This window comes from Calonectris borealis, chromosome Z, assembly GCF_964195595.1.
Source record: "Calonectris borealis chromosome Z, bCalBor7.hap1.2, whole genome shotgun sequence".
In the NCBI taxonomy this organism is placed as follows: Eukaryota; Metazoa; Chordata; class Aves; order Procellariiformes; family Procellariidae; genus Calonectris; species Calonectris borealis.
In genome coordinates this window covers 28,817,344-28,844,863 of record NC_134352.1, presented here as the reverse complement: position 1 = coordinate 28,844,863, position 27,520 = coordinate 28,817,344, and the positions used below count along the sequence as shown (strand labels likewise).

General features: G+C 34.8%; 1 protein-coding gene across 8 annotated transcripts in view; it reads right to left on the bottom strand.

Moving 5' to 3' along the window:
• Nucleotides 1–3,003: 3,003 nt before the first annotated feature.
• CHD1 (chromodomain helicase DNA binding protein 1) overlaps nucleotides 3,004–27,520 on the bottom strand; it is a 56,803-nt gene continuing 32,286 nt past the window's right edge. For 3 of the 8 annotated variants that reach the window (XM_075136397.1, XM_075136400.1, XM_075136401.1), the window contains 24 exons: nucleotides 26,176–26,364; nucleotides 25,698–25,860; nucleotides 23,934–24,086; nucleotides 23,375–23,446; nucleotides 21,410–21,559; nucleotides 20,676–20,824; nucleotides 19,722–19,818; nucleotides 19,538–19,633; nucleotides 18,406–18,582; nucleotides 18,050–18,210; nucleotides 16,670–16,711; nucleotides 15,826–15,956; nucleotides 15,264–15,402; nucleotides 14,399–14,549; nucleotides 13,447–13,539; nucleotides 13,196–13,318; nucleotides 12,660–12,797; nucleotides 10,127–10,390; nucleotides 9,566–9,706; nucleotides 7,248–7,426; nucleotides 5,696–5,792; nucleotides 5,422–5,479; nucleotides 4,272–4,482; nucleotides 3,004–4,073 (listed from right to left, as the gene is read on the bottom strand). In XM_075136397.1, coding sequence (XP_074992498.1) covers nucleotides 3,710–4,073; nucleotides 4,272–4,482; nucleotides 5,422–5,479; nucleotides 5,696–5,792; nucleotides 7,248–7,426; nucleotides 9,566–9,706; nucleotides 10,127–10,390; nucleotides 12,660–12,797; nucleotides 13,196–13,318; nucleotides 13,447–13,539; nucleotides 14,399–14,549; nucleotides 15,264–15,402; nucleotides 15,826–15,956; nucleotides 16,670–16,711; nucleotides 18,050–18,210; nucleotides 18,406–18,582; nucleotides 19,538–19,633; nucleotides 19,722–19,818; nucleotides 20,676–20,824; nucleotides 21,410–21,559; nucleotides 23,375–23,446; nucleotides 23,934–24,086; nucleotides 25,698–25,860; nucleotides 26,176–26,364 — 3,538 coding nt within the window. In that variant the 3' untranslated portion in view covers nucleotides 3,004–3,709. The remainder of the gene's footprint in view (nucleotides 4,074–4,271; nucleotides 4,483–5,421; nucleotides 5,480–5,695; nucleotides 5,793–7,247; nucleotides 7,427–9,565; nucleotides 9,707–10,126; nucleotides 10,391–12,659; nucleotides 12,798–13,195; nucleotides 13,319–13,446; nucleotides 13,540–14,398; nucleotides 14,550–15,263; nucleotides 15,403–15,825; nucleotides 15,957–16,669; nucleotides 16,712–18,049; nucleotides 18,211–18,405; nucleotides 18,583–19,537; nucleotides 19,634–19,721; nucleotides 19,819–20,675; nucleotides 20,825–21,409; nucleotides 21,560–23,374; nucleotides 23,447–23,933; nucleotides 24,087–25,697; nucleotides 25,861–26,175; nucleotides 26,365–27,520) is intronic. The other 5 variants (XM_075136398.1, XM_075136402.1, XM_075136404.1 and 2 more) reach the window with 3 other exon arrangements.

Genomic DNA, 27,520 nt, shown 5'->3' with positions numbered 1-27,520 from the left:
CTATCTTAAGAAGAAGAATTGGACTACAGAGAAAAATGAGAAGGATAAGAAACAAATAACGAATTCCATGAACCTCTTCTTTCTGAACACTGCTCCTAGCAGTGTCTCACACAATTGTATTTCTTAGCTACTGCTTCTGGAGCTTTTCACAAATAAAAGCTTCAGCATAAAGTTTTAAGAACAAAGCTTAAATTTCAGGTGCAACCATAGTAGCTTGTTGGAATAATGAAGAGATACAAGTGACAGCGCTACATACCTGTCCCAATACAGTTCTGTAAAACAAATCTTGATCAGCACAAGTGGATGACTCATACCAGGTGTTACCTATTTTAATAGTCTTTACTACTCTAATAGAAGCAAGAGATTGTCTACATTTATTTCTGTAAAGGTAAGGTGAGAACCTCATTTAAGCCATAGTAAACAAAAAGAAGCTAGGATTTAATTAATCTGCTGTTCAAATAAAACTTGATTATGGAGAAACTTGCAATAAAACATCTCATCAGGAAGAAAAGCTGTATCAGGATGATCTCCTTCAGTGTCGTCAGTCTTGCCCACCTTCCCAAGTAATGGTGAGGTAATTTCCTACCAAAAAAAGCTGTTGTCACTGAACACAAGACTAAGCATAACACTGCAGCTTCTTAAAATGTATCGCTACAAGAGTACTTCACTGAGATTTTACACTTTAAGTGGGAAACCTGCAGCTCAACAGCAAGGGCTGTGGAGGTGACAACATCCATTTGTTGATGACAGAATATCATACAGGGACAAAACAAGCCAATCGAGCTCTGAAAAGAAGGAAGATAGGCATCAAAGGTATTCGGCCTAGGGATTCAGTGGTCTAGGTCGCTGTGCTGTCTCAAAGGACAGTTGAGGCACACTCCTTTTACAGGAGCATCATGTTTCTGTAGAAACTGTCATCCTTTTGTGGTTGGTGCTTGAATCCTTTGCAAGTCCTGTTCTTGATAGCAGTGAAAGGCTCTCAGAAACCAGTGGCTGTTTGAGTGCCGCTCAGACACCAGAACATCTGCACTGAAGATCAAAACGGGGAAAACATGTGAGCAGATCAGTGATGATGCCAACACAGCAGCTGAACTGTCAGAGCATGCAGGCAACCAGTCAGAGCATGCACTTCTCCGTCCTTAAAACTAATAGCAGCAATACATTTTTTAATGCACTTTTTCAGACTGACCAACAATCTCCTCTTTTTAGGTAGTACTGGGAATGGTACACTAGAAATACATAACAGGATTAAGATGGAAATCTTAGGCTTCCATGCATGGTAGATAAACACCTGAATCTTTATCAATAGCCATACAAGAAGTTCTCTTGCAGTGACCAGAATTCTTACTTTGCAAAACCACTTACAGACAGACAACATTAGTATCTGATGTATGCTTCAGAACATGGACACACTCCTTGAAGACTTTTCATTACAAATGAACAGAAGAAGGATCAAATCTGCGTGCATGGAAAATGAATTATAAATGGCTTATCTGCAGAGGATACGGGCCTCTCCTAAATAATAAGAGATACCGTAACAGTCAGCTTCATAAGCAATGGAGGCTATCTCCACTGTCAAACTTTATACTTAAGACTTAATGGAAACCAGAGGGGAAAAATTTAAACTGTTGCAAATGTGATTTGTAAATCTGTAAATATGATTGAAAAAAAGTTAACACAGCCTAAGTAGATTAATTGCCAAAGATCCTAATCATCAAAGCCAGGTAAGTATTCTCCATCTTGCTTATTTCAGAGACTTGAGGTACCTTTAGCAAAAACGGATGGAAACTAACCATGTCACATTAGACATGCTTAGCCACAATGCCATAATATAGCTATAGTGATGGTGAACCAGGCTTAGTAGGAGTGCTCTCACTATGCTCTACTGATGCATCTATGCACTACCCAAGCAGTAAGAATCAGTCAGTGGTTGGACATGCTTCAACTTCTAGATTTTCACCATTGGAAGCAGAAGACGCATGGCACACATGCACAAACTTATCAGACACCACTGCCTAAAAACTTGTTCAGCAATTAAGCCTAAAAGCAGAACAACTCAAACCCCTCCAGATCCTGGGAAGATGAAGAGTTAAGAAATGAAGCGGCATAATTAACTGAGTCCCAGCTTACATTAAATAAGCTTAAAACTTAATGTGCAGCAACTATGCCTAGAGTGAGACCCTAACAGACACTCTGTAGACAGATTTTTGTTCTGTATTAATGCTTTCATATAAACCTGTTTAATTAGGAAAAAATGCTCAACATTGCAAGAGCAGAGAAAAATTGAAGCAACAGATATACCTCCAACCATGATGCCAGGCTAGATACCTTCCCTGACTATCACACTGCACATCAAAATTTAGTACTTAAGAGTTCAATGTTTTTATGGGTAAACCTGAGGAAAAGTAATGCTGCAGAGGAAAACCATAGCAGAAAACTACAAGAGCCCACATATCCTTTTAGTTTAAATTTAATTTGTCAGATAGAAGTTATCTATGTACAATCAGTGTGCATTGTAACAATTCTGTCAATAAAGTAATTCAAATCTTCTAAAATATTAACTGGCTGCATAGCACATTTGACATTATTGCCCATTTTAAAGAGGGAACACAAATGGATTTACAACAAATTTTGGCTGATCTGGATTCTGAAGTGTTCGGATATTTAACACTCCTTCTTTAAAACCAATGCACCTGAAAAACTTTCCAGAGCACTGTTTAGCTGGATATTTCTTACCATTTCATTACAAACAATCACAACACTGACAGTTTAATAGGGAAAAAAAAAATACCCAACCAAAAACACCCCCAAAAAACCAAAACGTATCTAAAGTATCCAATAAAAAAGGAGCACTAAATGGAATAAAGGTTCCCGTTCCCCATTTTTACATTCTGAACAGCGATTCCATCAAGATATTTTATTAAAACATGTAAGTACACTGATTTTGTTTCATTCTTGTAACAAGAAGGCCTGAGTTGGTGGGGAAAGGAACAGTCAGAAAAAGCCTGAGAGGGAAAAAAGCTCATTTAATTAATTTACAATAATTTACAGCAATTTGTTTGTGTGTTTTGTTTTGTGGTTTGTTTTTGTTTTTTTTTTTTTTCTTTTTTTGTTGGTTTGTTTTGTAAAAAGGCATTATAACTGATCACAAACAGGAGAAATCCTTGCTATTTTACAGTTATAGGTACAGAATTTAAATATTCAAGCTTGTGATGAAAAGCGGCAAGGTGGTCGCAGTGTACAATGTAAACAAGTAGCTTTGGAAAGTGAACAAAGTCCTTGAGAGTTCTTTACTAAGAAACAAAAGAAAATAAACTCCTCATTCCTTCCTGAAATATGAGCACAGGTCAGTGTTTAAAAGTTCATTTACAAACATAATTTAAAACGTGTTCAGCCTAAAACTACTTTGACATGAAGAGTTTTATAGTAAGATCCAGTCTGAAAGGGGCAGTGTTGAGGTCCCTGTAAAAGTAAACATCTTCCATTTCTTAAAAAAGAGTGCCACAACATTTGCAGCACAGTGCAGCATAAACTTTAAATACAAAAATATTTTTCTTCTGTTGGGATAATAGACCTTGCATCCTGGAAAGAAGTAACAATACTGCTACTGATAGAATATCCAGTCTGTATCTTTCAAGTCATGTAAGGCAATTACTGTGTTAGTTTACTGTATATGGCTAAAAGAAGGTCCACAAAATGTCAGTCTTTGTTATGTTTTCCGGCTACTCCATGTATGTTCAGGTGTACTTTTGTGATCTGATGAGTGTTCAAATGGAGATCTGTGTCCTAGGGGAGATCTTGAACCATAAGGAGACCTCTGATCTAATGGTGACCTTGGGCAACTACCTGAAGCTCTGTGGTCCATTTGCCAGTCTGAGTGGTACCTATAATCTCTAGAAGATTTATGATGGCTGTATTCTGAAGTGGAACGGTGATCTGAATGTATCCTGTGGTCTGAATGGGAACGGTGATCTGAATGAGCCCGGCTGTCTTTTAAACTTCCTTCCAGGTTTGACCTGTGGTCTCTGCTCCTGTAGTCATCTAATTTTCTATGTTTACTATCACTGTAGTATCTAAAAAATAAAAATTATTTATATTAGTGTTACTGAACATACATTAAGAGCCACAATTATGTCAAATCAACAAAACTGCATTAGACAGATATCTTTACAATTTTGCATTACTCAAAAAGGTTGTTTTGGTGCTTGCTACAAGCATACTACAAAAACAGGGAATTCTGAACAGGTTTTAAAATCGCTGAAGAAACTCACCTGCTGTCTTGTTTGTAGTGATCCCAGTCTCTGTGATCTTTTCCATTGCTGAAGGCTGAATAGGACCTTTTCCTAGAGTCATTTTTCTTGTAAGCATCAGCCTGATGCCTATCTTTATGATGATCGTGGTATTGTGAAAAATGTCTATCAGAAGAATAACTGTCCCTGCTACTGTCATCATGGTTTGTATTCTCCTTTAGTCTTTCCACATCTGTTTAATAAAGCAGAGGTTAAAAGGAAGTCTCAAAGTCTTTCCTTCACCTAATTCAAACAGCACTTCTACCTATCAGGTATAAAGCACTATGAAAGTGACATCATAATTTGACAGAAACAAGATCTAAATAGTTGAAAGACAAACGCACTAATGTGAGTGAACTGAAAGAAACCCAGAAGTAAAAGGGAAGCGAGCTAGAACGTAGATGTGCAGGACTCAGAAACGGAACTTTTCAACCTCTCCATTCAATCTGTGAAGCTAAGCATGGTCCAAATAAGCAGTGAGTAGAGGTGCCTTTAGTAGAACAATTTTAGACAGAATGTTAGCAACTTCATCTCTAAGAAGGGATGGCCTTAGCATGAATAATAGTTTTAAAGGTACACCTTGTTAATGAAAGACTTTCAGTGGTATTCCTAAAGTACAGTATGTTGATTTTAAGTCCATGAAAATATACTTGAAGTGTTACATAACACAAGATAAAAGCAAGTATTACAAGAAGGCAGGTGTGAGAGCATAGAAAAATCAGTGTTACTGTCAACAATAAAAGACAGCCCATGTAACTAATTACAAACTACAACTTCAAGGAATAGCTTGCTTTCTTACACAGTAGTGACATTACAGCAGCTACAAATAGGCACAGAATTTCCAAGAAATTTACAGGTTTTGAGTAGACCTCTCTCCCTCCCCAAAATTAAACACAAAAAATGTTTCCAAAATTTTTTTTAAAGGATGGTCAAATAACTTGCTACTAAAACCAGTAAGTACCAACTTCAGTCTGCACTCAGCTGGATTTCATTAGCAAACTAGTGAAGTTCTGCTAATCAGCCTATCTCTACAATATTTAGCAGTGTGGGAGACAGATCTAGGAGACATGTGAAATGAAATAAACATGAAAACTAAGACATCTAACACAAGAATATACTTAAGGTTTCTTACCTGGATTTCTAATTACATGTGTATTCACATTGCTGCTAATATTCTGGTCATTGTGTTGCTAAAAGAGACAAGTACAAAAACTCATTGCTAAATTCCAAAGTTCATCTGAATTCATTAGAAAAATATCCTAATGAAAGAGACTACTTTACTCAAAATACAAATGCTACTTGTACACTATTTCTGTGTAGCTTACAATCCTTTAAATCTAATAAAAGGAGTTATAATACTTAAAATATATATATTTGTGTATTTACAGAGGGTCTGGAAACATTACCTGAGACTCTTGGCGTTTTTTGATTGCATGTTTATACAGTTTGTGCAGCTTTCTGGCATCAAATTCTGTAAACTTAGAGACAAAAATCCACAAATTTCTGAGGAAGAAGAAAAGAGAAGTTATGATTCTTCTATACATTCGTTCTTCTTGTATTGATTCATACAACGTACCCATTAACATGGATTTAATTGAAATTATTTGAACAGTACTTCAGTAAACCAGAAACACTATAAAATTTACACAATATTGCCTAGCTGCACAGTAAATATTACCTAACTGTATTTCAAACATCTGAAAGATTAATTCCTTTAACAATTTGTCTCTTTGTAATATTTATCATAAGTACTTAAGAATGCAAAGTGCATGGAAAGTAGTACTAATAACAATCATGTTAATAGAATGATTTGTGAAACTGCTTAAAAATGTAGCTATCAGTTTATGTATGTGTTCTGAAACACTCAATAAATAAAAATTTAAGTAAGTAAAGTAAGCAAAAAAAACTTGAAATCTCTTAAAAACTGTAAGACATTTGACCTACAAGCCTTATTTAATGAAAATATCAGTGAGAGAATTTTTCCACAGAATTCCAAAGCCTGGTCAAAGCTTTTGAAACCAAATGAGAACAGTGAAAGAGGACAGAAGTGGCATGACAATAAATTTGTGCCTAATCTGTGCTCAAAGAAATGAAGGAAGAACAAATCAAGTCTTTTGCTGTCAAGATGCCAAAACCCTGAAGAAAACATTTGCTTCTATGATCACAGGTATTTTTTTGTATCTCAGATCACCTTAATATTTTGAAGTAAAGCGGAAGCATTCTACACTAACAGAAGTCTTCAAGAAATGAAACACGTGACAGACTTGTATATGGAAGTGCAGGATGTATTTTCAACCATAAAAGTTTAAAGTGCACATTCTGATAAAGGTAATTCAAACTGCATTAAGAACTGAACAATTAAATATAAGTAGTTTACAAACCATCTATTTTTCTTAATTTTCTTAAATTGTCACCTCATAGAGATGCAAACTGTTCTTTCATTTTTGAAATACATCTCAGTACTTTATGATAAATACATGTTATATATTAACTATGACTTGATAAAAGTAATTTCATTTTAGAGTATATTTTTAAAAGAATAGAGAATTCTGCAACTCAAAATCATACAAAGTTCAGCAGAAATTTAGAATTGCCTAATTTTAGCAGGAATTAAAAAAAAAAAAATATCAAAGTTGAGAACAACCAGATCCTTAAAAGTAAGAACGCTTTTCCACTAAACACACTCTAAGTAACAAGTTATCTAGTGTTTGCTTTCGGTTATAAGAAGTGAGATGCCGCCACCTACTGGACAAAATGCATTGCAATGCAGTATGAAAAAGTCGATCCAATAAAAGTCAGAACCACCTATAATCATCTTTTTATAGATTCCTATTTAAAACAGCAGAAAGATACAAGAAAGGGAGAATAAGAAATGAGAGAAATAATTAAAAACTATTCTGCTTAATAGAAGCAATTAAGATTTTCCTTTTTCAAGAAAAAACAAGGAGACTAACTTACTTTCTCCACTGTTTAATTTGTTCAGGATTTGTGTACTCCTTCAGACATTCAGTAATGTGATCCCCAATTTTGATTAGACACTGTCTAGTATGTTCCAGCTGTTCTCTTTCAGAAAGGCCCTTCTCTGGTCGATCCAGCTGTTTCAATGCTGCTTTGACCGGCCTCATTCTTTCTTTGCACTGTAAAATGGAAAAAAGGAATGTATTAATTCAAAGGAAAAAAAAGAATTCTAAAACATGACCCACCCTTTACTGTGATAGATATGTATACACACAGCAGAGACAGTACTGTTATAAGCTAAATGAAACACAAGACTTGCTCATAGCTCTTAAAAATGTTTTACAGGTTTCCTTTGGAAAAAGTTGTATTTTAAACCCTGTTGGCAATTTACTCCTCTATGAAAGCATTAGATTGTATAAAACACAGATATCAAGGATTTAAGAAAGAACTAATTTAATATAAGGGATTTTCTCAGGAAAAGGACTCATCAAAACTGGGTTTTACAATCACAGTTATAACTTTCAACACAAGCACAGAGGACAAGACATACTTTTTAGCACCTTGAAAGCTATACAAACTCAATGTCAAAATGAAATATGAGAGTGTTCAGTACATTTCAAACAGGTACTTTCTGCAACAGTTAAAGGTGCATTCAGCAGAGGATCAACACTGCTTCTCTGAGCACTTTTTAAACCTCAGACCTATGCAAATACTAGCAGAACTTGCGCTACCTAAAGTAAAGCTAGTTTGGGTATGCCTAGATTAGTAACAACAGTGATAGCCACACAGATATATGTCATACATGCGTTCTTGAATTTTCACACTTTGAATCAAATGTTTTAATAACAAGTCCAGATAAAACCAGTTAGAATGATTTAAATTACAGGCACTTGCTTAGGAATACCAACTACATCCAACTACAATGGCATGGTAAACAGATGAAATGCATATTCTCCTTGTCACAAAGAGCCAAATTAGTTAAGCCTAAACAACCCACAGTAGTAATTTCCATTTGAAAGTGTAGTTAAATATGCTAATTAGATTGCATCTGACCATGGCATAATGACAAATATACATTCCAGAACAAAAAGCCTGGACAAAAACAAAAATGTTGTTCTATATACAGACCCAATGTAGAATTACTCCCAGTAAGAACAAAAGGAAGTCTGTAGATCAAAAAAAAAAAAAACAACCCAAACCTCAAACATTTTGAAAAACCAAACAAATGTTTGGAACGGAATGAAATGAAATATCACTATTACCATGTAAAGCTTCTAGGCACAACTTGAAAACTCAGGGAAGCTGTTCCATTGCAGCTACATTACGTACTGCACTAGCCACAGCTTAAAGCAGCCTTTAAAAGACAGCTTACAGAGTGCACTGCTTAAGTATAGAAGTGATCAGAAAAATATAACTGTATAGGAAAATCACATGATTTTCTGTCACTTAACCACACAAACATATCCACCTGAATCACTCGAGGCTCATCCTGGTAATCACAGGTGAGTTACTTGAATGTTTAGAATAAAACCATACATAGACCAGTCACTGCCATACTCAAGAGAATCTTACTTGCGTGTCACAGCCACATAGACAATAGCCCAAATACACCTGGCTGGCAGAAACAAACAAGTCTTGAAATCTGAATGATGAAACACCCACAGGAGAGTACTTGCTCAAAGTACCTCATCAATATGTTTCCAAAGGCCCCAGCCGACCTATAAAAGTTTACATAAATTGTGCGTACATACTTTTTTCCCCTCTAATATTGATTCTGTTCTTATTCAGAAGTAGTGATTAAATGAAATGCTTTTGGTGTCAGAGAGATTACTCCAGCAAGGTATTTTTAAGGGCTTTAGCATTTGTTCCCTCCTGCGTCTACTAATTTAAGTCTGCAATACTTCACGAGGGAAGTGCTGAAACTTAATTTCTCTTGTTATCTTACAAAGAAGAAAGGCATATATGATAAGGCAAAGCAAGAGACTCCAGCAATAGCATTGAAGTTCATTCACATCTGCTCTTGAAGAAGCAGGATACACAAGTTATTCTTAAGGATATATCTTTACAGTCTATATTCTAAATCTATTCAGCAGACAGACCACCGGATAAGTTTTCCTACTATCCTGCATAAATGCAGTAAACAACAAAATAAAACTGCTCGAATGAAGACAAAAATTACTTTAGTACAGTGTCAACATTTATTGATCTGAGACTTTACTAGCAAAAGATCACCTGTGTTACTGTGCCCAATAACAGAATCAAGAACCTCATTTAGACTACATCAAGTATAAACACTACCTTATCAAAAAGGGACTTACCACACTAAAAGTTTTCTGATCCAGTTCTTCAGCTTCTTCTGATATAGGAACTGGTTCACTAGTTGCAGTAATATGAACTGGAGTATCCATCAATGGAATTTTTTTAGTTTTTTCTTTACTTTCAGATTTGATATCATTCACCTAAGAACAAGATATAAAAATATTTAAGTAAACTTTATTTTGGCTCTGGAATTATCCTATAATACATGACAATCCCTGTAACTACTGTATTCTCTTCAATAGTAAGAATAAAAACTATGCTGACATTCAATGACAGTACATTTTACATTCTCTGTGGGATGGAATGGAAAAGGAGTAAAAGAATTTCTTGCACACACTTGTACTCTCAGTCAAACTAAGATACGTATCATTGAAGATGTAACTTCCCATTTCATATGCCTGTCCTCATAGTTTCAGGTAGTAAAAATAAAACTGCAAGTGATGTAAAAGACTTCAATGAAATGACAACTGATCAGATCCAAAATCCTTTTCACTTCAAAATCATTCACGAAAACCTAGTAGCCTTTTCTAGTGCTATGTAAGATAAGTAAACCTAGTTACCTTCTCTTCCTTTACTTCTTTTTCTTTCTGTGTGGATTCTTTTACTTTGTTTTCTCTCTTTTCTTTAATATCTTTTTCTTTTAATTCTTTCTTATCCTCTTTTTCTTTTTTCTCCCTTTTCAAATCCCTCTTATTTTCCTTTTCTTTTGTCTCTCTTTTTTCTTCAGCTTCCTTCTTTATACCAATATCTGGCTCAGGCTTTTCTTCATTTTCTTTTTCTGCTTTAATTTTTTTATGTGGATGTTTCAGTGAAACAATCTCATCCTGCAATACGCAAGCATATATGTCACTTCAAACTGAGTTCCTATCTATAAAAGTTTTGTAACCATCAGATTAAAACATGCTTTTTATCTGTGCATTTCTTTCTTTTGGACATAGATTTAACACCTATCAAATAGAACTGAATGGAGCTGTAAAGATGAGAACTACTCACTCACTTCCTTGATGTGACAAGTACTGATTTGGCAGTGGTAGTGGGGGTGAGAAATTATGTCTATTTAACCTAGAATTAATTTGGAATTCTATCCCTCTAAAAGGCAGTTTAGCTCTGAAGAGCTAAAAACGATAAGGAAGCAGGTCTCACAAAACTGAGCTGATTGGTGATGACGATGTTACAAGACCTCTGTTCTAGTTAGCTTTGTCCCAGTAACTTTTTACCAATCCCATATTAAACATTCACAGGAGAAGGTAACAAAATCCCGACATTCTCTTTTCCAGAGGTGTTCTTTCTACTAGGTTTAAAAAAAAGTCTTAGTTACAGATTGTCTGATAGGGGCCCATTTAATTATTTGAGGGTGAACAAAACACCACTCCACTGGTCTTTATAATACTCACTTACAAGGTTTGAGATGGAAACTCAAATCCTTTCAGACATAGAAAAATACTATAATAAGTAATAAAAGTATTATGTACAGGTGCAAAAATCATTATCATCTTTGATTTAATTTGAGGTACACTGTGGAAAGGCATATATAGAATTCATTGCAGAAAAACAGATGAAAGAATGCCTAATACATGAATCCAAACAAGTTAGATAAGGTATCAAGTAATGAGCCCAACCAGGACTTGAGTATTTAGGTATCATGGAAACTTCCCAGCAAAATTCAATGACTTCAAGAGTTTCCTGGATGTTCTAGGAGTTAAACAGATAATTTTTAAACATTGCACACAGTATGGCAGCTAAGTAGCTAAAGCCAACCATTTAGGGGGTTAAAGCCCATTTTTGTATATAGTCCAGTTTTCAGAAGTCAATTGTTAGTCTGTGTCAAAAAGTACTGAAGTGATGAATATCTGTCATTAAATATACAAAAAGGGACAGCATTCCAGGCACCTTCCCAAAACATAACAAGTCAATCAACTAACTGGCAGTGTCTTCTGTTTTGAGTGGAGATGAAATCTAACACTCATTTTTTAAGTAGTCTGAACACTTAATTTGCTTAGTTTTAGGAATCAGTTGCCCATGTTAATTTACTGGGAACTGTACAATAGTTACATTTCTTAGACTTACATTCCAGACAAATTATTGCATTTATAAACAAAGCCTGTCTACATTCAAAGTTTTTTATTTTTTTCTGGCTTTATATTTTAGTCTTCAATTTAAATACATACAGGAATGCTTTACTTAAAAAGGACTATTTTTTATAGCTGTATCATGGTTCTTCTAAGGCTGACTCAGTTTAACCATGTATTTGCATAAGTATTTTTCCCCTAGGGTGAGATGACAATTACAATGGGTTGTAATAGTTTAAAAAGGCTATGTAAGACACTTCAATTTAGTTTATTTTAAACCAAGTAGTAAGTATTTTAATGATACATATAGATTTGCACTGATTTATTTCAGCTACTTTCAAAGTCATAAAATTAGGTGTGACATGACCCTAAACTTTACCTAAATTTTTATCTCTAGTTTCTGCTGTGTGATAAACGTCAGAAACGAAAAGACCCAACAAAAGCAGAGGCCTAAAGGAACACATCAGAAGTAATAGAACACAACAAGGTTAGTCAATTAAATAGTCTTTTTAGATAATGAAAACCATGCCATATACAGGAGCTTTCAGATGCAAGTCTTGCAACACCATTTATTCATGCTGCTCATTCTAATTGAGGTTGATGGTTTTTTCCTGAGCCTGAATAAAAAACCTTTACCTGAAGAATCAGTATCAGTAGTAATAACATATTAGCCAGAAACATTAGTTTTATCATTTTAATATATAATATTAGGTTTGCATTTCTAGCAGATAAATGCTGAAGTCTTTAAAGAATGCTGAAACTGAGCAGTGCCACTTGTAATTAGACCACAACATTTTTTATAATGTAATTTGGAAAACTACTCATAATTCCTCAGCTTATCATTAAATTAAAATGGATACAGTCCTCTATGTGCTTGTACTGAGGCAACATCAACTGTAGTGGCCACAGGAAAAGGATGACATTCAGGTGCTTCAATTTTATTAAGTCAAGCAGAAGATAAAATAGAAATCGATTCTAATAGGAAGAACTGAATAGCCATCTTCACCATATGAAAGATCTTTACCTTGTTATCCTCATCATCATCTTCATCAGATTTTTCCGAGGGTTGTGGTGAAGAATCACTTTTTATTTCTTCTTTTATTTTTGCAGCCTTTATCATCTTATTCTTCTTAGTTCTTGTTTTCCTCCTCTTTGAATTGCCCTGAATGCAAATTTGGCTCTTTAATATGTCAACTGACAAGCATCTTTACACCACAGTTGCAAAAAAAGTTGTTTTTCGTTTTGTCTGTTTTTTTTTTTTTTTAAAAAACATCAAATAGAGGGTTCATTTTATTCTATTTGTTGCCACTAATGACCACCACTTTTCTCAGGACTGGAGACAGGGCATAGTACAACAGTAGAGAATACATACAAATAGTAAGAGAATAATACAATATGAAACTTGCTATTAATTTCTTGAGTTAGTCTCATGTAATATGATTAGCAATACAGAGTAATACTACACAAAGAAAAAGAGCAGAACTAAAAAGGCAAAAGATCAGCTGACACGCCCATAAACGCATTGTTTTATCTCACTAATGAATGCCAAACTTTACTTACTGCACCAGCAAGTCTTTGTGCTTCCTTCCTTGCAAGGTCTTTATTCAGTAATTTAATGAGGTAGTCTGCACGGGTCTGTAATTGCTTTGCCTGAGGTTTCTTATCTGGATCATCAGGCAAAATCTGAGGAGAACAATGGTAGTATCACAGCTATGAGTACATACTATCAAGCTTGGAACATGCTAGCCTGGAGCACACAGAACAGAAAAAGTTGTGTAAAGAAGGTGGAAAACAATCCACTTCAACTATACCCAGCAAATATGCCAGCATGCTTGAAGCAATGGAAAATCTCTCAAATGTTTTAATTTCTCTCCAATCACGCAGCCAATGCAGAGTCCTGGAAACTGCGTCACAGTTTAAAACAAACTTAAGAAACCAGCCTCAGATTTCTGTTTTCATTCTAATAGTTTATCTAAGAAATTCTAAGCTTCTGTACCAGTCATCCACAGAACTCCTGGCTCTGCCTCATTCATCTTCTAAATGCAGAACTCACTGCAGGATATTGCAGATGCCAAAAATATAAATGGGTGGTTTCAAAAAACAGGCAAATTAATGGAAGGCAGGAGTAGGAATCATTATTAAATGAATGATTATTAAATGAATCATTATTAAATGAATTTGGACACAACCCTGTCTTCTCAAATCCCAAAACTTGTTGGCACTGTCACAAAGTTGACACTTGTTGCTTGTTGGCACTGTCACAAAGTTTACTTCATCCCAGTCTTTCCCTCAATAGCTGTTGCTCACTGTTGCTAAGGAGCTATTGCACTAATTCTAGTACAGCTATTCTCATGTTGTGCGTGAAAGACAGCTTCAAGTGAAAAACCTGGGGATTAAGTATGGATGTGGAAACCAAATCAAATCTCTAGAAAAACCTTTCCAAAAGTTCAAGAACATTAAATGGACAAAACTAGAACATCTAAAATAGAGAAGAAAAAGACTGAAAAGAAAAATTCAAATGACAGAGGTCCAACTACATGGAAATATGGCAACATAATTGTCTGCAAGAAGGCATACTTCAACGAAATACACAAGACCTTAAAATCCAGAAATATACTACATGAAGGATACTAATACGTACAACTGACGTATAATGTCGCAGCAATTTCAGTTATCGTAAAATAAGCTCTTTTAGTAACTGTTCTTAGTAGCATTATTACCTAAACAAAAAGAGTCCTTCATGAAATGTTGTAGATGACATACCTTCTGTGTCAAACTAAGATCAGGATCCATTTTTATCATTTCCCAGCTGCCATAACCGTATTCATAGATGCCTATTAACAGATTGGAATCATCCTCCTTACCCCAATCTATATCAAAATGAGCAGCCTTGGTGTGGCATGGGATGACATATCTAGCAGAAAGAAATTAGAAAGACAAATAAGGGATTTTTACTTCTGAAGCTTGGCAAGGTGGAAGGGAACATACTAGAAGTGATGTAACTAGATTTATTTTCTCTGCTAAGATGCTGGTATAGTTAGGAAATTAATTCAAATATTATATTTTCTTAACATTCTATACAATATTTATTGAAATCAGCACTGAAATGTGTTTTAAAGCTGATCAAGACTAAAATATGAAGAACAACAGACATCTGTCTGTGGCCATGAGTTGCGTCACAGAGATGGCTAACCATGAATAAAATCATAAATCATTATGCAAGTGTAACTGCTAACTAAATGGATAGTTTAGGGATTGTGATACACAAGGTGTCAACGAAAAAAGTTCAGAGGGTAGAAACAACTACTGCTACTTTGACAGATACTACTTTACCCTCAAGCACAGATGATACATACAGCAGCTCCTCAGCAAGCCTGAATTCTAGTCCTGGTTATTATTAGTAACTGAACACAGTCCCCAGTGAATATAATTGAGAAGCCAAAGCTGGTACTTGCTTCCATGGGAAGGGAAGAAAGAACAGATGTGGAGCAGGTTACTGCTGCCAGTCGTTACAGGGAATAGAGGGACAATGCTGTCACAGTGTGCTTTGAATCAAAGTTGTCTGAAAAAAGCTAATAAAACTGGAAAAATTTTCTACATTACTACTTCCCTTAAGAAAAAAAAATACCTTTTTCTTTCTTCTGGATCTGAAGGAATGGATTTGTGTAATGGTGCCAACTCTTCTTCATGAGAGATGACTAGCTTTGCATTCACCTGCACTCCTGAGATTCGGAATGTCGGGCCTTTAACTTTCCCAAGCCTTCCTCCTTGAAATAAATGACAAAGGTATTAAAATATTTATCTTTACAAATATCATACAGAAAAATGTAAAGAAAACAAGTAAGATTGATGCTATAGCAGCAAACTTTCAATTATGCCAAATGACTTTTTCTTAACCAAATGCTTGAACTAAGCTCCAGAATCAAAAGGTCTTCCAGATAACAAATTACTTCTAAATTTCACAGTAAAGCAAAACCATACTGCATTCTCCAATGACAATTGACACACAGAAAGAGGAAAAAAAAGAAGTCATCTTACTATAACCCTTTTTTAAAATCACCCAGAATGCCAACATTTTTGTTTATATTTTCCCCTAACAAAACTGTTTTCTGTAATGATCAGAGTGCAAGAACAATTCAGACTTCTTGACATTTTTTATTGCCCTGCAAAGCCCCCTGAACACATTGTACCTGCTCTTTCTTGTCCAGATGAATTGTCCTTTAAAGCTTTAATGCATCCATTATGTACAAGCTCTCCCAAACGTCTAAGATCTGTCTCTGATTTATCAACTAGCTCAGCATCTCTAGCTACAGCATCTAACCTGTAATAAAACAAATACACATTTTTATAGCTCTGAAACTTTAGTAACTGTGAATGAGTCCTTCAGACTTTGAAACTAGAGAAATGATCATGCAAGTTACCAGTCACTTGCACTTGCTATGCTGTGTACAATTTTGATCCAAGAAAAAAAAAAGTGATTCTGACATCAGAGGACAATACAACAAGAACTGTAAAGGACCGTAACCTACAGTTTTGAGTTAAATTACTGTAAGTCTCTTTAAAAAAAGAAAAGGAATCATTATATATAATATGTTCATATGGACTATAAATATTTTTAAAGTAAATAAGGATGGGAGTTTTTCTTAAAATATGGAATAACAAAGAAAGCTTAAAAATAAGAACTAACAATAAGGAAAATGCAAAACTAACTTTGACAGTCACAGTGGATAAATTGATAAGCTTTCAACAAACTATCAAACAAGACAACTGAATGATTATCACCAATGAAGATTAAACAAGACAGCAGGTAAAGTATAAAGAAAGATTAAGTAGTCCTGCAAATTGAAAGGTTTGTTGTGTGGCTGTTTGCATACATACCATACATGAGGAAAGGGAAGATATTAAGCTAAAGTCATGTTATAGACAAAGCAAAAGACTAGACACTGTATTTTCTCTTCAACTTAAGGTTTCTTGGTAAATTTTATGAAAACAAGGTTTCAAGTTGCTACACAAATAATAATCAAACAAGTTTACCTTTCAAGAGGGCCGCCAAATTTCTTGTAACTCTTGATAAACCTAGTAACAGAAAATAATTTTGCCATTTAAAGGTATGCTTAACTAACTACATTGGTTTTAAAATTGTATTAATACAATTATTAATCTTAGTATAATGCTATATGGACAATGGGGGGGGGAGGGGAAGTAGGGAGAGTAGGTCAGTTTAGTATATCCAGATAACCTAAACATAGTCAGAGTTTTATTGGTTTAAGAACTGATGTAAATAAAACAATAGAAGGTACAATTTATTTCAGAAATGGTTTATTAATTTCACAAGACAGAAGATTCAGCAGCTGGATGTGTCTAATCATAAAAATGTGATGTGGATTTACAGGAAAGAGAGATTTCAGACATTATGCTATGCCTTATGTAGTAAAAGGAACAATCTGCAACAGGTGATCTGACGATTTTGGAAAATATGACATGAAAGATAGTCTCTGTAGGAACGTGTAAGTGACAGAAAGAAACTGGAGATACCCAGGATAGAAAGGAATGAAATAAAAATAAAAAAAATAAAAATAATTTAAAAAAAAGAAAGAAAATTTCCTCAACAATCAAGGCCTCAAATTGCTAGTGCAAGCACAAGAATAGCCTTGAAAACAGTACGAATTCGCTGTTTGTTTAGATGAAATGGAAAGGCAAAAAGGATCTTTAAAGTTATTTCTCTAACCAAAAATAATTTGAAAGCTTTAAAGCATTTTAGAGAAACATGCATACTTAAATTTCAGAAGCAAAGTAGCATTTCACAAACCCAGAGACGTAAACCAAAACAATTGCTCCTCCTTCTACCAAAAAATACTTTAGCACCAAATATTGAAGGGACCTGCTGTACAAGATTCAAATAGGATTTTATATTTTTTTAGTTTAAAAAAGCATGATATTAATTCAATCACAGTGTCAAGAAGTTTAAAAAGAAAACAAAATCCCCTCAAGTTTCTGTAGTTGTCACCAAAAAGATTTACATATTCTTCCAGCACTGCAGTTTTTTGATAAAATGATGAGAAGCAGATTAAATTGCTTGTACGTTAAAACAAAAGCTCACCCATTGTAACAACTGGTTTTTGAAACTACCGTCTTCATCAGTTGCAGGAATCAACAAATTTAAGACAATCAAGAATATTTTTCAAACCTAATTTTATCCCTCATTAAAATGGGTTCAAATTCTTGCCATAACAGTTCACTATGTCAGCACCACAAAGTACACAAGGTAAAACATTAAATGCCTAGAATAAAAACATTGCAAATAAATTCAGGAAAAATAAACTGCCTTCTGTACTTTCACGCTCTGTAATAATAATAATAATAAAAAAAAATTTGTCTTGTCCATTTAAACATGCACGTCCCCCCATATCTTACCGCCTGATCTCTGCATCACTAAATCCTTTAATATTTTCTCGAGGAATAGTTCGTGGTCTTCCACGTTTTTTTGGCCGTTTTCTTTCTGAGATGGAGTCACTATCAGATCCAGAGTATCTTCTGCTCCTACTGCGCCTCCCTTCACTTCCATTAAAGCTGATCTGGAATTTCAGAATAAGTAGTTCAAAGCTACGTAATTAACAAACATAAGTAAGGTTTTACCTAGCCTGTCAAAAACATGTGTTCAGAAAAGGGGAAAAAAAAAAACCCCAACCCAAAACTCAACAACAACCCCCAATAAACAAACAAAACCAACAGCAACATAAAAGTACAAGTCAGTCAGAACGAAAAGACACCTGTTTTGCACAGTTTCTCATCCTTGGGAGCATGTATATTTCTTCAAGTTCTTTTTGTCTTTCCTCCTCTTCTATTCTTCGCCGCTGGACTTCCGGAATGATTTCTTCCCAATTTCTTGAATTTCTTTCTGGTTCCAACTCAATATCATCTTCATCCATATTGGAAAAGTTGGCCACCTTGTATGTCAGAATATACGTATTTTCATCAAATAAATACATTACTTTATTTGAAAAAGATTAAGCAACTAATACTTTAGGAAAATGAAGTTCTAGATGGCATATTTTATACATTTATATATTTTATGTATTTATACATATGCTATTGTTTTGTAATATATATAAAATTCATACATACAAGATCTCTTCATGAAACACTGTCTCATTTATGAAACAGACACAGACTCCATGCAACATGGGCTAAGATGAGAAAAGATAAGAATCTTTTTCTTCTTTTAGAAGTTGACTAATACAGATGCATAATGAAACACTTCCCCGATAGCTGTATGATTGTTGTTTAACTTCCTTAAAATAGGGCTAACGATATTTGAATGCCTGAGTTAATGTGAAACTATAATAATATAAAATTACCCAAACATTAATACACTGTAGAAATCAATATATGTTGCAAATGAATGATCAGCAGGAGAGCTATTTAATAATATATTTATCTAAACAAATATATCATGCTCTGCATTTTTTGGCCCCCAAATGATAGTATTTTTAACTGATAACGCTTAAATTACGCGACATTCAAGTTTACTTGAGGAGTAAAAGCTATTTCTAGAAGTCATCGACTAAGAAATGCAAACTTTGTATTTTGCGTTCAACAATACCACAGCTGTTTATCAACAAAGGCAGTAAATAAAACACAAAACTACCCAGAATTCTAATCATTAACACATTCATAAATATCTCTTATTTTATTAGCAAAATACATCACGTCTTTTTAAATGATTATACTGATGGTAAGTATCCCGTATAGGTGAAAAGACATTTTATCAGAGATATAGAGTTGACTTACTGAGGGATCTATTTCATAAAAATGAAGAGATGGATAGGTACACAAAAGAAAAATAGTACCGTTTATAAAGGAAAGTATAATTACGGCAGGAGGGAGGGAACAGAGCAATACCTTGAACTGTGAAAGCAACTCATCTCCCACAGTTAATGGGCCGGGCTCATTTTCCCGAGTTTCAGCCCTCTTCAAGATTTCATCTATATCCATTTCCTGAAAAAGAAGACGTTTCTCTTTACAATGAAATAATTCATACATATATTCAGTTGTTTTATCTACCTATGCCAGAAACACTACTTACCTGGGGCTCCTGTTCTTCCCCTTCTGGTTCTTTAAAAAGTTCCTCAGCCCCAAACTTCAAAATCGCTGATAACTCCTCCTTATTAAAAGGTGTTGAGCTGAAGTCAAGGATGTTTCAGGAAAAACATTTAGTAACTTGAAAAAGTTCTCTACAATCATGAGTCACTTAAGCTTTCTTTTTACTGTCAAATAAAAACTATATATATTTTTAATATATATATTTAATATGCACATAAAAATCTACAAAGACAATACACTTTGCATCTTTACTTATTTAACCTTATTTTGCCTTTCATTAACCAAATGGTTATCGTTTATGGTGGTTTAACCCCAGCCAGCAATTAAACCCCACGCAGCCGCTCGCTCGCCCGCCCCCCTCCGGTAGGATGGGGGAGAGAATCGGGAGGGCACAAGTAGGAAAGCTTGTGGGTTGAGATGAAAACAGTTTAATAATTGAAAAACAAAGTAGGACAGTAATAACAACGATAACAGTAATAATAATAGAATACACATAGCAGGCAATGCACAATGCAACTGCTCACCACCCGCCAACTGCTGACCTGCCTTTGTGAGACATGAGAGCTCTCCCCACCCCTCTCGCCTAGTTTTTATACTGAGCATGACATCGCATGGTATGGAATACCCCATTGGCCAGCTGGGTCAACCGCCCCAGCTGTGCTCCGCCCCCTTCCCCCCCAGCTTCCCATGCACCCGGCAGAGCACTGGAGGCTGAAAAGTCCCTGGTGCAAGCACCATCCAGCAACAACCAAAACATCAATGGGCCATCAACGCTCTTCTCATACCAAACCCAAAACACAGCACCCCTCCAGCCACCAGAAAGAAAGTTAACTCAATCCCAGCCGAAACCAGGACACCAAGTAAAATAACTTACATTTTTATTTACTTGTCAAATATACTTAAGGATAAATTGATATGGAAATAAATACAAATATACCTTGAAGGAGTAGAGCCTGTATGTAGTACGGTTTTCCCTGTAGTGTCCATTCTCTGAATTACTAAATGATCTAACACCATCTTTTTCTTGGCTCTTTCAAGAATATCTTCTTCTACTGATCCTTTTGTGACTAGCCGATAAATATTAACCTAGGTATATTTTAAAAAAATAAACAACAATAAGGAGAAATTTCAGTATTCACTGCATATCTTCTGAATTTATTGACTGGTTTCAAATATGAAATACTAATTCAATCATGTTACCACAGCCTTTACATAAGTGTTTTAAAAAAACAGAGAAGTAAACTCTTAGACCTGACTTTTTTAAACTTCAGTAATTTGGCACAAGCATTGCCACAGGCAAAACTGTCATATTTCCAATTATTACTGTAGCTCTTCTGCAAGAAAGAAACCTGAACAGAATTAAGAAATATTTAAACAAGGGGGATATGCAGTTATTTTCTAGAATGACATGATGCCAATGAATGTGGGACAGACAAGCCCACAACTCTTCTCCCGCTCCCATCCATGTACCACAGCTGCCATAGTATCTCTCCATATAGGGAGATTTAAAAAAAAAGAAAGTTAAATAAGCATTACTAGCATTTTGGACATATGCAGCAAGTATTAGTTATTCTTAAAAATACATAAAGACTGAATGGTGCAGACAGAGACTGGACAGCTATTGTACGGAACCCTCCTTCAGATTTGGAACTTAAAGCTGAACGTGCGTACCTGTTTCTTCTGTCCAATCCTATGCGCTCTAGCTTGTGCTTGCAGATCGTTCTGTGGATTCCAGTCAGAATCAAATATAACTACAGTGTCAGCAGATGCCAAGTTGATACCTAATCCTCCAGCTCTTGTAGACAGTAAAAAGCAGAAGTCCTGAAATCATAAAATAAGGGATAGTTTTATATACAATAGTTGTAATATTCTTAAAGGAACCAATATGACACTTGTTTATGCAGTCCGTGGCACAGACTACAAAACCATATACTACCAATTCCATAGCTGTTCTATAGTTAAAGCTCCTTTAAGTATAAAGCAAACATTGATATCAATTTCTTTCTTACATAGTTACTGACTTCTCAACAGTTTAAAGGAAGCAGCATCCTAGAAGATGATCTCCAACCAAAAAATCCCAACCAAACAGAAGACTTGTCAGTCTTCTGACCAAAAGTACAAAAACTCTACTGTTAAAGCCTTGTATGTTACAAAGTCCCTCTCCCATATCCCCTGCCCCAAGCCCTGGCAGACTAAGCAGCCACATCAGAGCAGGGAAGATGCTTGAATCTACAGGTAACTGGTTAAGAGACAGGAAGCAAAAGTCTTCTGCCAGGTTCAATGCTGTTCAAGATATTCATGAACAATATGAAAATGGAGTAAGTAATGAGGTGAAAAAGCCTATAGATGATACAGAATTATTCATTCAGAGACAACTATGAAGGACTGCAGAAGGATCTTGAGACATGCAATGAAACAACATATGAAATTCAAGATAAAGTGAAACAGGTTAAAGGAAAAAAAAAATCCCAATTTTCAGTACAGTTACAGGAAATAGTAAATCATTACACTAAGGAATGAGTCCTAGGAAATGTGTTAGAAATTTCCATGTAGACCTTAGCTCAGTAATGGCCAAAAACCATATGGAATGTTCTGAATTTTTAGGAAAGAAATAAAAGATAAAACTGAGAACATAATTTTGTGCTGCACAAATGCATAGTTTGCCTCCATTTTTGAAATGCACGAAGTTTAAATTCTTCTTCATCTCAGAAAATGTACAGTGTAACAGCAAAAATTTCAGAAAAAGGCAACAATGTCTATGCTAGAAATTTGAAACAGAATTAACTTCTGTACTTAAAAAATATCTGAAGTTTATGTTTTGGAGTCAAGTCCTTCTCCCTCCATCATAACAGAAACAAGCTCAGCAGCAACTGACAAATGCTATCCTTCAATTACTGATTAAAAAAGACAAAACAAAACACCAAAACAACCTCCCCTCCCCCAAACCTGCCAGTTAGTGCTTAATTTAATTTAATTTGATTTAAGCCAATCAAAGGTATGGAATGGCTTGCATATTAGGAATGCTAAATAAGGTACAAATCCTTCAACTCAGTAGAGAAAGAATCTGTAACAGACACCTATATATTCACAGGTTGCTCATAAAGAATGGCTAGAAATCAGTTCTTCACTATTTCTTCCACGGCAAGTAAGTAGGTGGCAATAAATGAAGATATTAGAAGCCAGATTTGAAACAATTAAAGATGGTTATTCATGCAAGGATATACACAAGTTAGTTCTGCTCACTGCCAAAGGATGTTTTTGATGCTAACTGCTTGTTTAAGTTCAATGGTCTTGTAAACATTGTTGGATTAAGTTCTACACAGCAAGAAGGCTGAGATTAAATTTCTGCACATTTATATATTAATTAAAATTACTTTGATAAAGAGCATTAGAGAAAAAAAAATTATAGCTACACAACTTATTAAATACCATTTTCCTAAGTTATGTGTTTTCTACTTAACCTCTTCTCAGAGAAAAAAAAAGAGCAGATGTAAACCTTATAGACTAGGCAATAACAATGCATTTTCAACCTTACTGATATATTCCTCACTTTTCTCAGCCTTCTTCATTTGTGCAATGTTTTTTGTATTTCTTCGGAAAAAATAAAACAGATTCCTTAGGGAAAAAATACCATACCTCTGATCCTTCTGCATTAAAATGGTCCAGTGCTTGTTTCCTCAATTCCCCTTTTATTGATCCATCAAGTCTCTAAAAGAGATTGAATACCACAGTTGAAAAAGTAATTCTTACACTATATTCAAAATCAGAGCACCTTGAATTCTCAACTGCCCAAAACTATTATGTGAAAGAAAAAAAAAAGTAGTAATGGAAGACTTCACATAATTTTTTAATTCATCTGTTTAATTTCAAAATATTATTTAGCATACAGAAATTGCCAGTCTTTCTAGAAAAAGAACACTTTTTCTTATATCTTTTCTTAAGCAAAGTGGTAAAGATCATATAATCACAACACAGTTGGAAGGGACCTCTGGTGGTCATCTTGTCTAACTTCCCTACTCAAGCAGGGACAGCTAAAGCAGGTTGCCCAAGGTCATGCTTTTGAATGGCACAGAGGATGGAGATTCCATAACCTCTGGACAAATTGTTTCAGTACTCTGCCACCCCGAGAGTAAAGAAAAGATTTTTCTTTTATTCAAGATCAAAGCTTCTTGGCTACTACCACCAAAATTCTTACCTGAAAGGGAAACTGACGATACTTCAGATACTCTGCTAGAATGTCCAGCATCCTTACCATCTGTGAGAAAATCAGAACTCTGTTGCCACGTTCTCGCAGACGAATCAGTAGCTTGTCAAGAAGGATTAGTTTCCCGCTGCTACGTATTAAATGCTACAAAACCCAAGATAATATGTATTACAAAATAAGCTCATCTCAACACTAATACACACTGCAGTTGGTTAGACGTTCATTCAACGTTTGCTTTTCCTTCTATTGCGGGGGGTAGTAAATTCTGACATTCCTTAAGAATTTTATAGTTTAAAATATGCATAAAATATATAGTCTCCTAGAACTAAAGAAACCAACTACCCACCAAATTCATATGACCATAAGACAACACTGCTATATAAATTTACTAGTATGCAGCATTAACCGAACACGAAAGTTTAATCTGATTTTAGTTTAGTTGTTTCTAACCGAAATTAACAGGATTACTAACTCACATATTTTTAAAGGAAATGCATTGTTCAGTTATATCAAAGTCATATCTTAGCATCTCAGCAAAACATGAAATAAATATATGGGCTTAAAAATTTAAGCAGTTATGATGTAGGGCCAAGTTCTTTTCTACCAAGTAAAAAAAAAAAACTCGGTAACCAATAAAATATAACATTGAGAAAAAAGTATCTTAGTACTACTTTCTCTTCACTTCCCATCTTTTGAAAAGAAATAAGTACTGCTGCTTAATCCTCTAAGTATTTTTAAATAAAGCCTATCAATCAAGTTTCTCAGGCAAGATAAAGTGAGAGAATCTTGTTTGTGGTGCCTAACATTGTAACCCACCTAAAGCCTGTTAAGCCTTCTCAGCTCCATTGGGAATAACCAGAACAGAAACTCAAGCAAATGTGAAATTTAATGTTGAAAATGTTACGCCTATTTAGGTGAAGGCACTTGGGATAGAATTTTAAGGAATACTAAATTAGGTGCTTTTATTCTTTATGCCAGAAAGGAGGAGGATATTTGTCACTGCACAAACTAGTAGCTTTAGGAAGGTATTTAAATTATCAACTTGAAAGCTTACAGAAAAAAGTAATCTTTAGAAACATTTATGTTGGTATAAATTGCATCAAGAACAACAGTCGTCTTATCTGTTGCTGTGCTTCTCAACAGTTTTGGTACAAATGCTAGTTAACCTTAAAAAAAAAGAAACAACAGACCATCTTTGGTAGTGAGGATAGTTGTTTTAATCTGTAACAACAACAACAAAATCAGACTGAGTTTTGCATGCTTGTTACTTTCATTTCCTTTCACTTTGGTTGTTTGCAGGTATACAGAGAACAGTATTTGATCGTAAAAAAGGCTTAAAAGCATTCTGCAGATCACTTTCTGCTATCATAGAGATTGCTGGTGTATCACTGCCAATCACATGCATTTCCACTCACATTACATTTACCTGCTGATTTATTTTACTTAGTTTTAAAATAGGTGTCAAGTTTATTTTGCATAAAAATACACAGCCTCTTTCAAACTATTTCCTTTTTACTTTGATTGTAATTAATCGAGGATATTTTATTTAGTCAATTATCTGCCAATTATTCAGTTCCAATTAAGAAACAAATCAATTCACTTACCTGTAAAACACAGGATGCACATTTTCCAGAGAACCTGTTTTTTCTTAATATACTTCAATAAGAATTAATGAACTGCCAGAGCACTATAAATTGTATGAATATTACAGACGTAAAACAGAACTTTTTTTTTTTAATTAAAAAGTGACATTACCTGTAAGGCCTCCTGTTTATTATAGAACTCATTATCATCTGGTGGTTTAATGAGGTAGCAATGGTTACAACACTTCTTGAGTTCCATCATGATGTTCAAAAAGCCTGAGGTACTGCCTTTTGAACCTTTACTGAGGGCTTTATAATTCCTGGTTAAAATCCACCTACGATATAAAATGTACAATATGAGTAATTTCTAACCATATGTGGAAGCAAGACAGATGTAAGCTCTCAAAATATAAACAAGCTAACGAAAAAAAGCAGCTCTCAAAAGAATGTACTAACATGCCAAACAAAAGAAGCTACATGAATAGACATTTGACCACTGTAATTCTTGAGCCCTTGCTTCATAGAATTTTACTATTGTGAAACCCTAGAAGCCTCAAATTCAAATTTCATTATAAAAACTATTATACTTCAGTAAATTGCATGCAGACGTATCACTAAAACAGCACAATTTAAAAAGTGTTGTTACTTACTTGTAATATTGCTTCTGCAATGCACTCATTTCCATCCTCAGAATTTGCTCAACTTTAGCAGGTAAAGACTTTTCTACATCTTTTTTAACTCTTCTCAGCAGAAATGGTTCAAGCTCTTTGTGAAGACTTGCATAACCATACTCTCTCCCTTTGCCATGCTCCTCTTCAAAATCTTCCCAGGAGGAAAACCTTCAACATAATGAAGAATGAGTGCAAAATAGTGACATACTGTGAATGACTTGAAGAAGCAAAATTCAAGAATAAAGATAACACAGAATGTGTATAAATATACCACAAGAGCACATACACATCTGGATTTCTTCCCTACTCCTTTCTGTTTAATTTATCCTATTTCTGAATTTTCATCTGACAAGAAATTCCAAATATTTTGCCTGTAAATAGAAAAATGGAATTTTCCAAAAATATTTCAGAATGAAAACTACTGAATTTTAACTTCCCCAGTGGAAACCCAACATCTTCCTTTTTCTGCAAGGATACTCACCTATATGGTTGCAAAAATTCCATTATTACATTTATCAAGAGCAGCATGAAAAACCAGTTGCATAGCTGAAGGGTGTGCAAGAGAACAAGAGACTACTTAATGTACTTTTTGCAGCTTGTATGGTCTAGCTGACGTGTAACTATCCTCTGTGCTAACAGAACAGACTTTATGATCAAATGAAGAATGGGTAGTAGACCATAGTGGCTTTGCTTGTAAGGTTCTGAAGAAGTCAGTACAATCCATAGCTCAAACTAAATGCAGCTATAGTGCTTGGCACTTACAAGATGTCTGACAGGAACATGTGGCTCTCACACATGAGCTCTAACTTATCTTAGGTATAAACAGAAGTCAGTACAAAATAAGGTAAATGCAGTAAGCTTACTGTATGCAAACTGTATGGGAAAACCAGCTATCTGACTGAACTACAGGATATCTGAGCAACTCAATCTAGTTGAAGGTGTCCCTGCTCACTGCAGGGCGAGGTTGGACTAGATGACCTTTAAAGGTCCTTTCCAACTCAAACTATTCTATGATCCCATATTGGGTATCTTGGTACAAATTTGTTTTCATTAATAGTACTAACACAGAAAAGATTCCATTCTATTTCCCCAGAGGAAATCCATACATTTTTTCTCTAGGCTAAGATGAAGCCTTAGGTTCTGACCCATACATCAATCCATAATTTTTGTGCACTGGAAAAAGGTGACAACTGCTACCAGCATTACTTACCAGGAGTAGCATGAAAAAAATATATGCATCTACTTTATACAGAATATTTAAATTATCTTTCAGTATGATTCTCTACCTTTATTGATTTTCAAATCACTACACTACTTCACAATA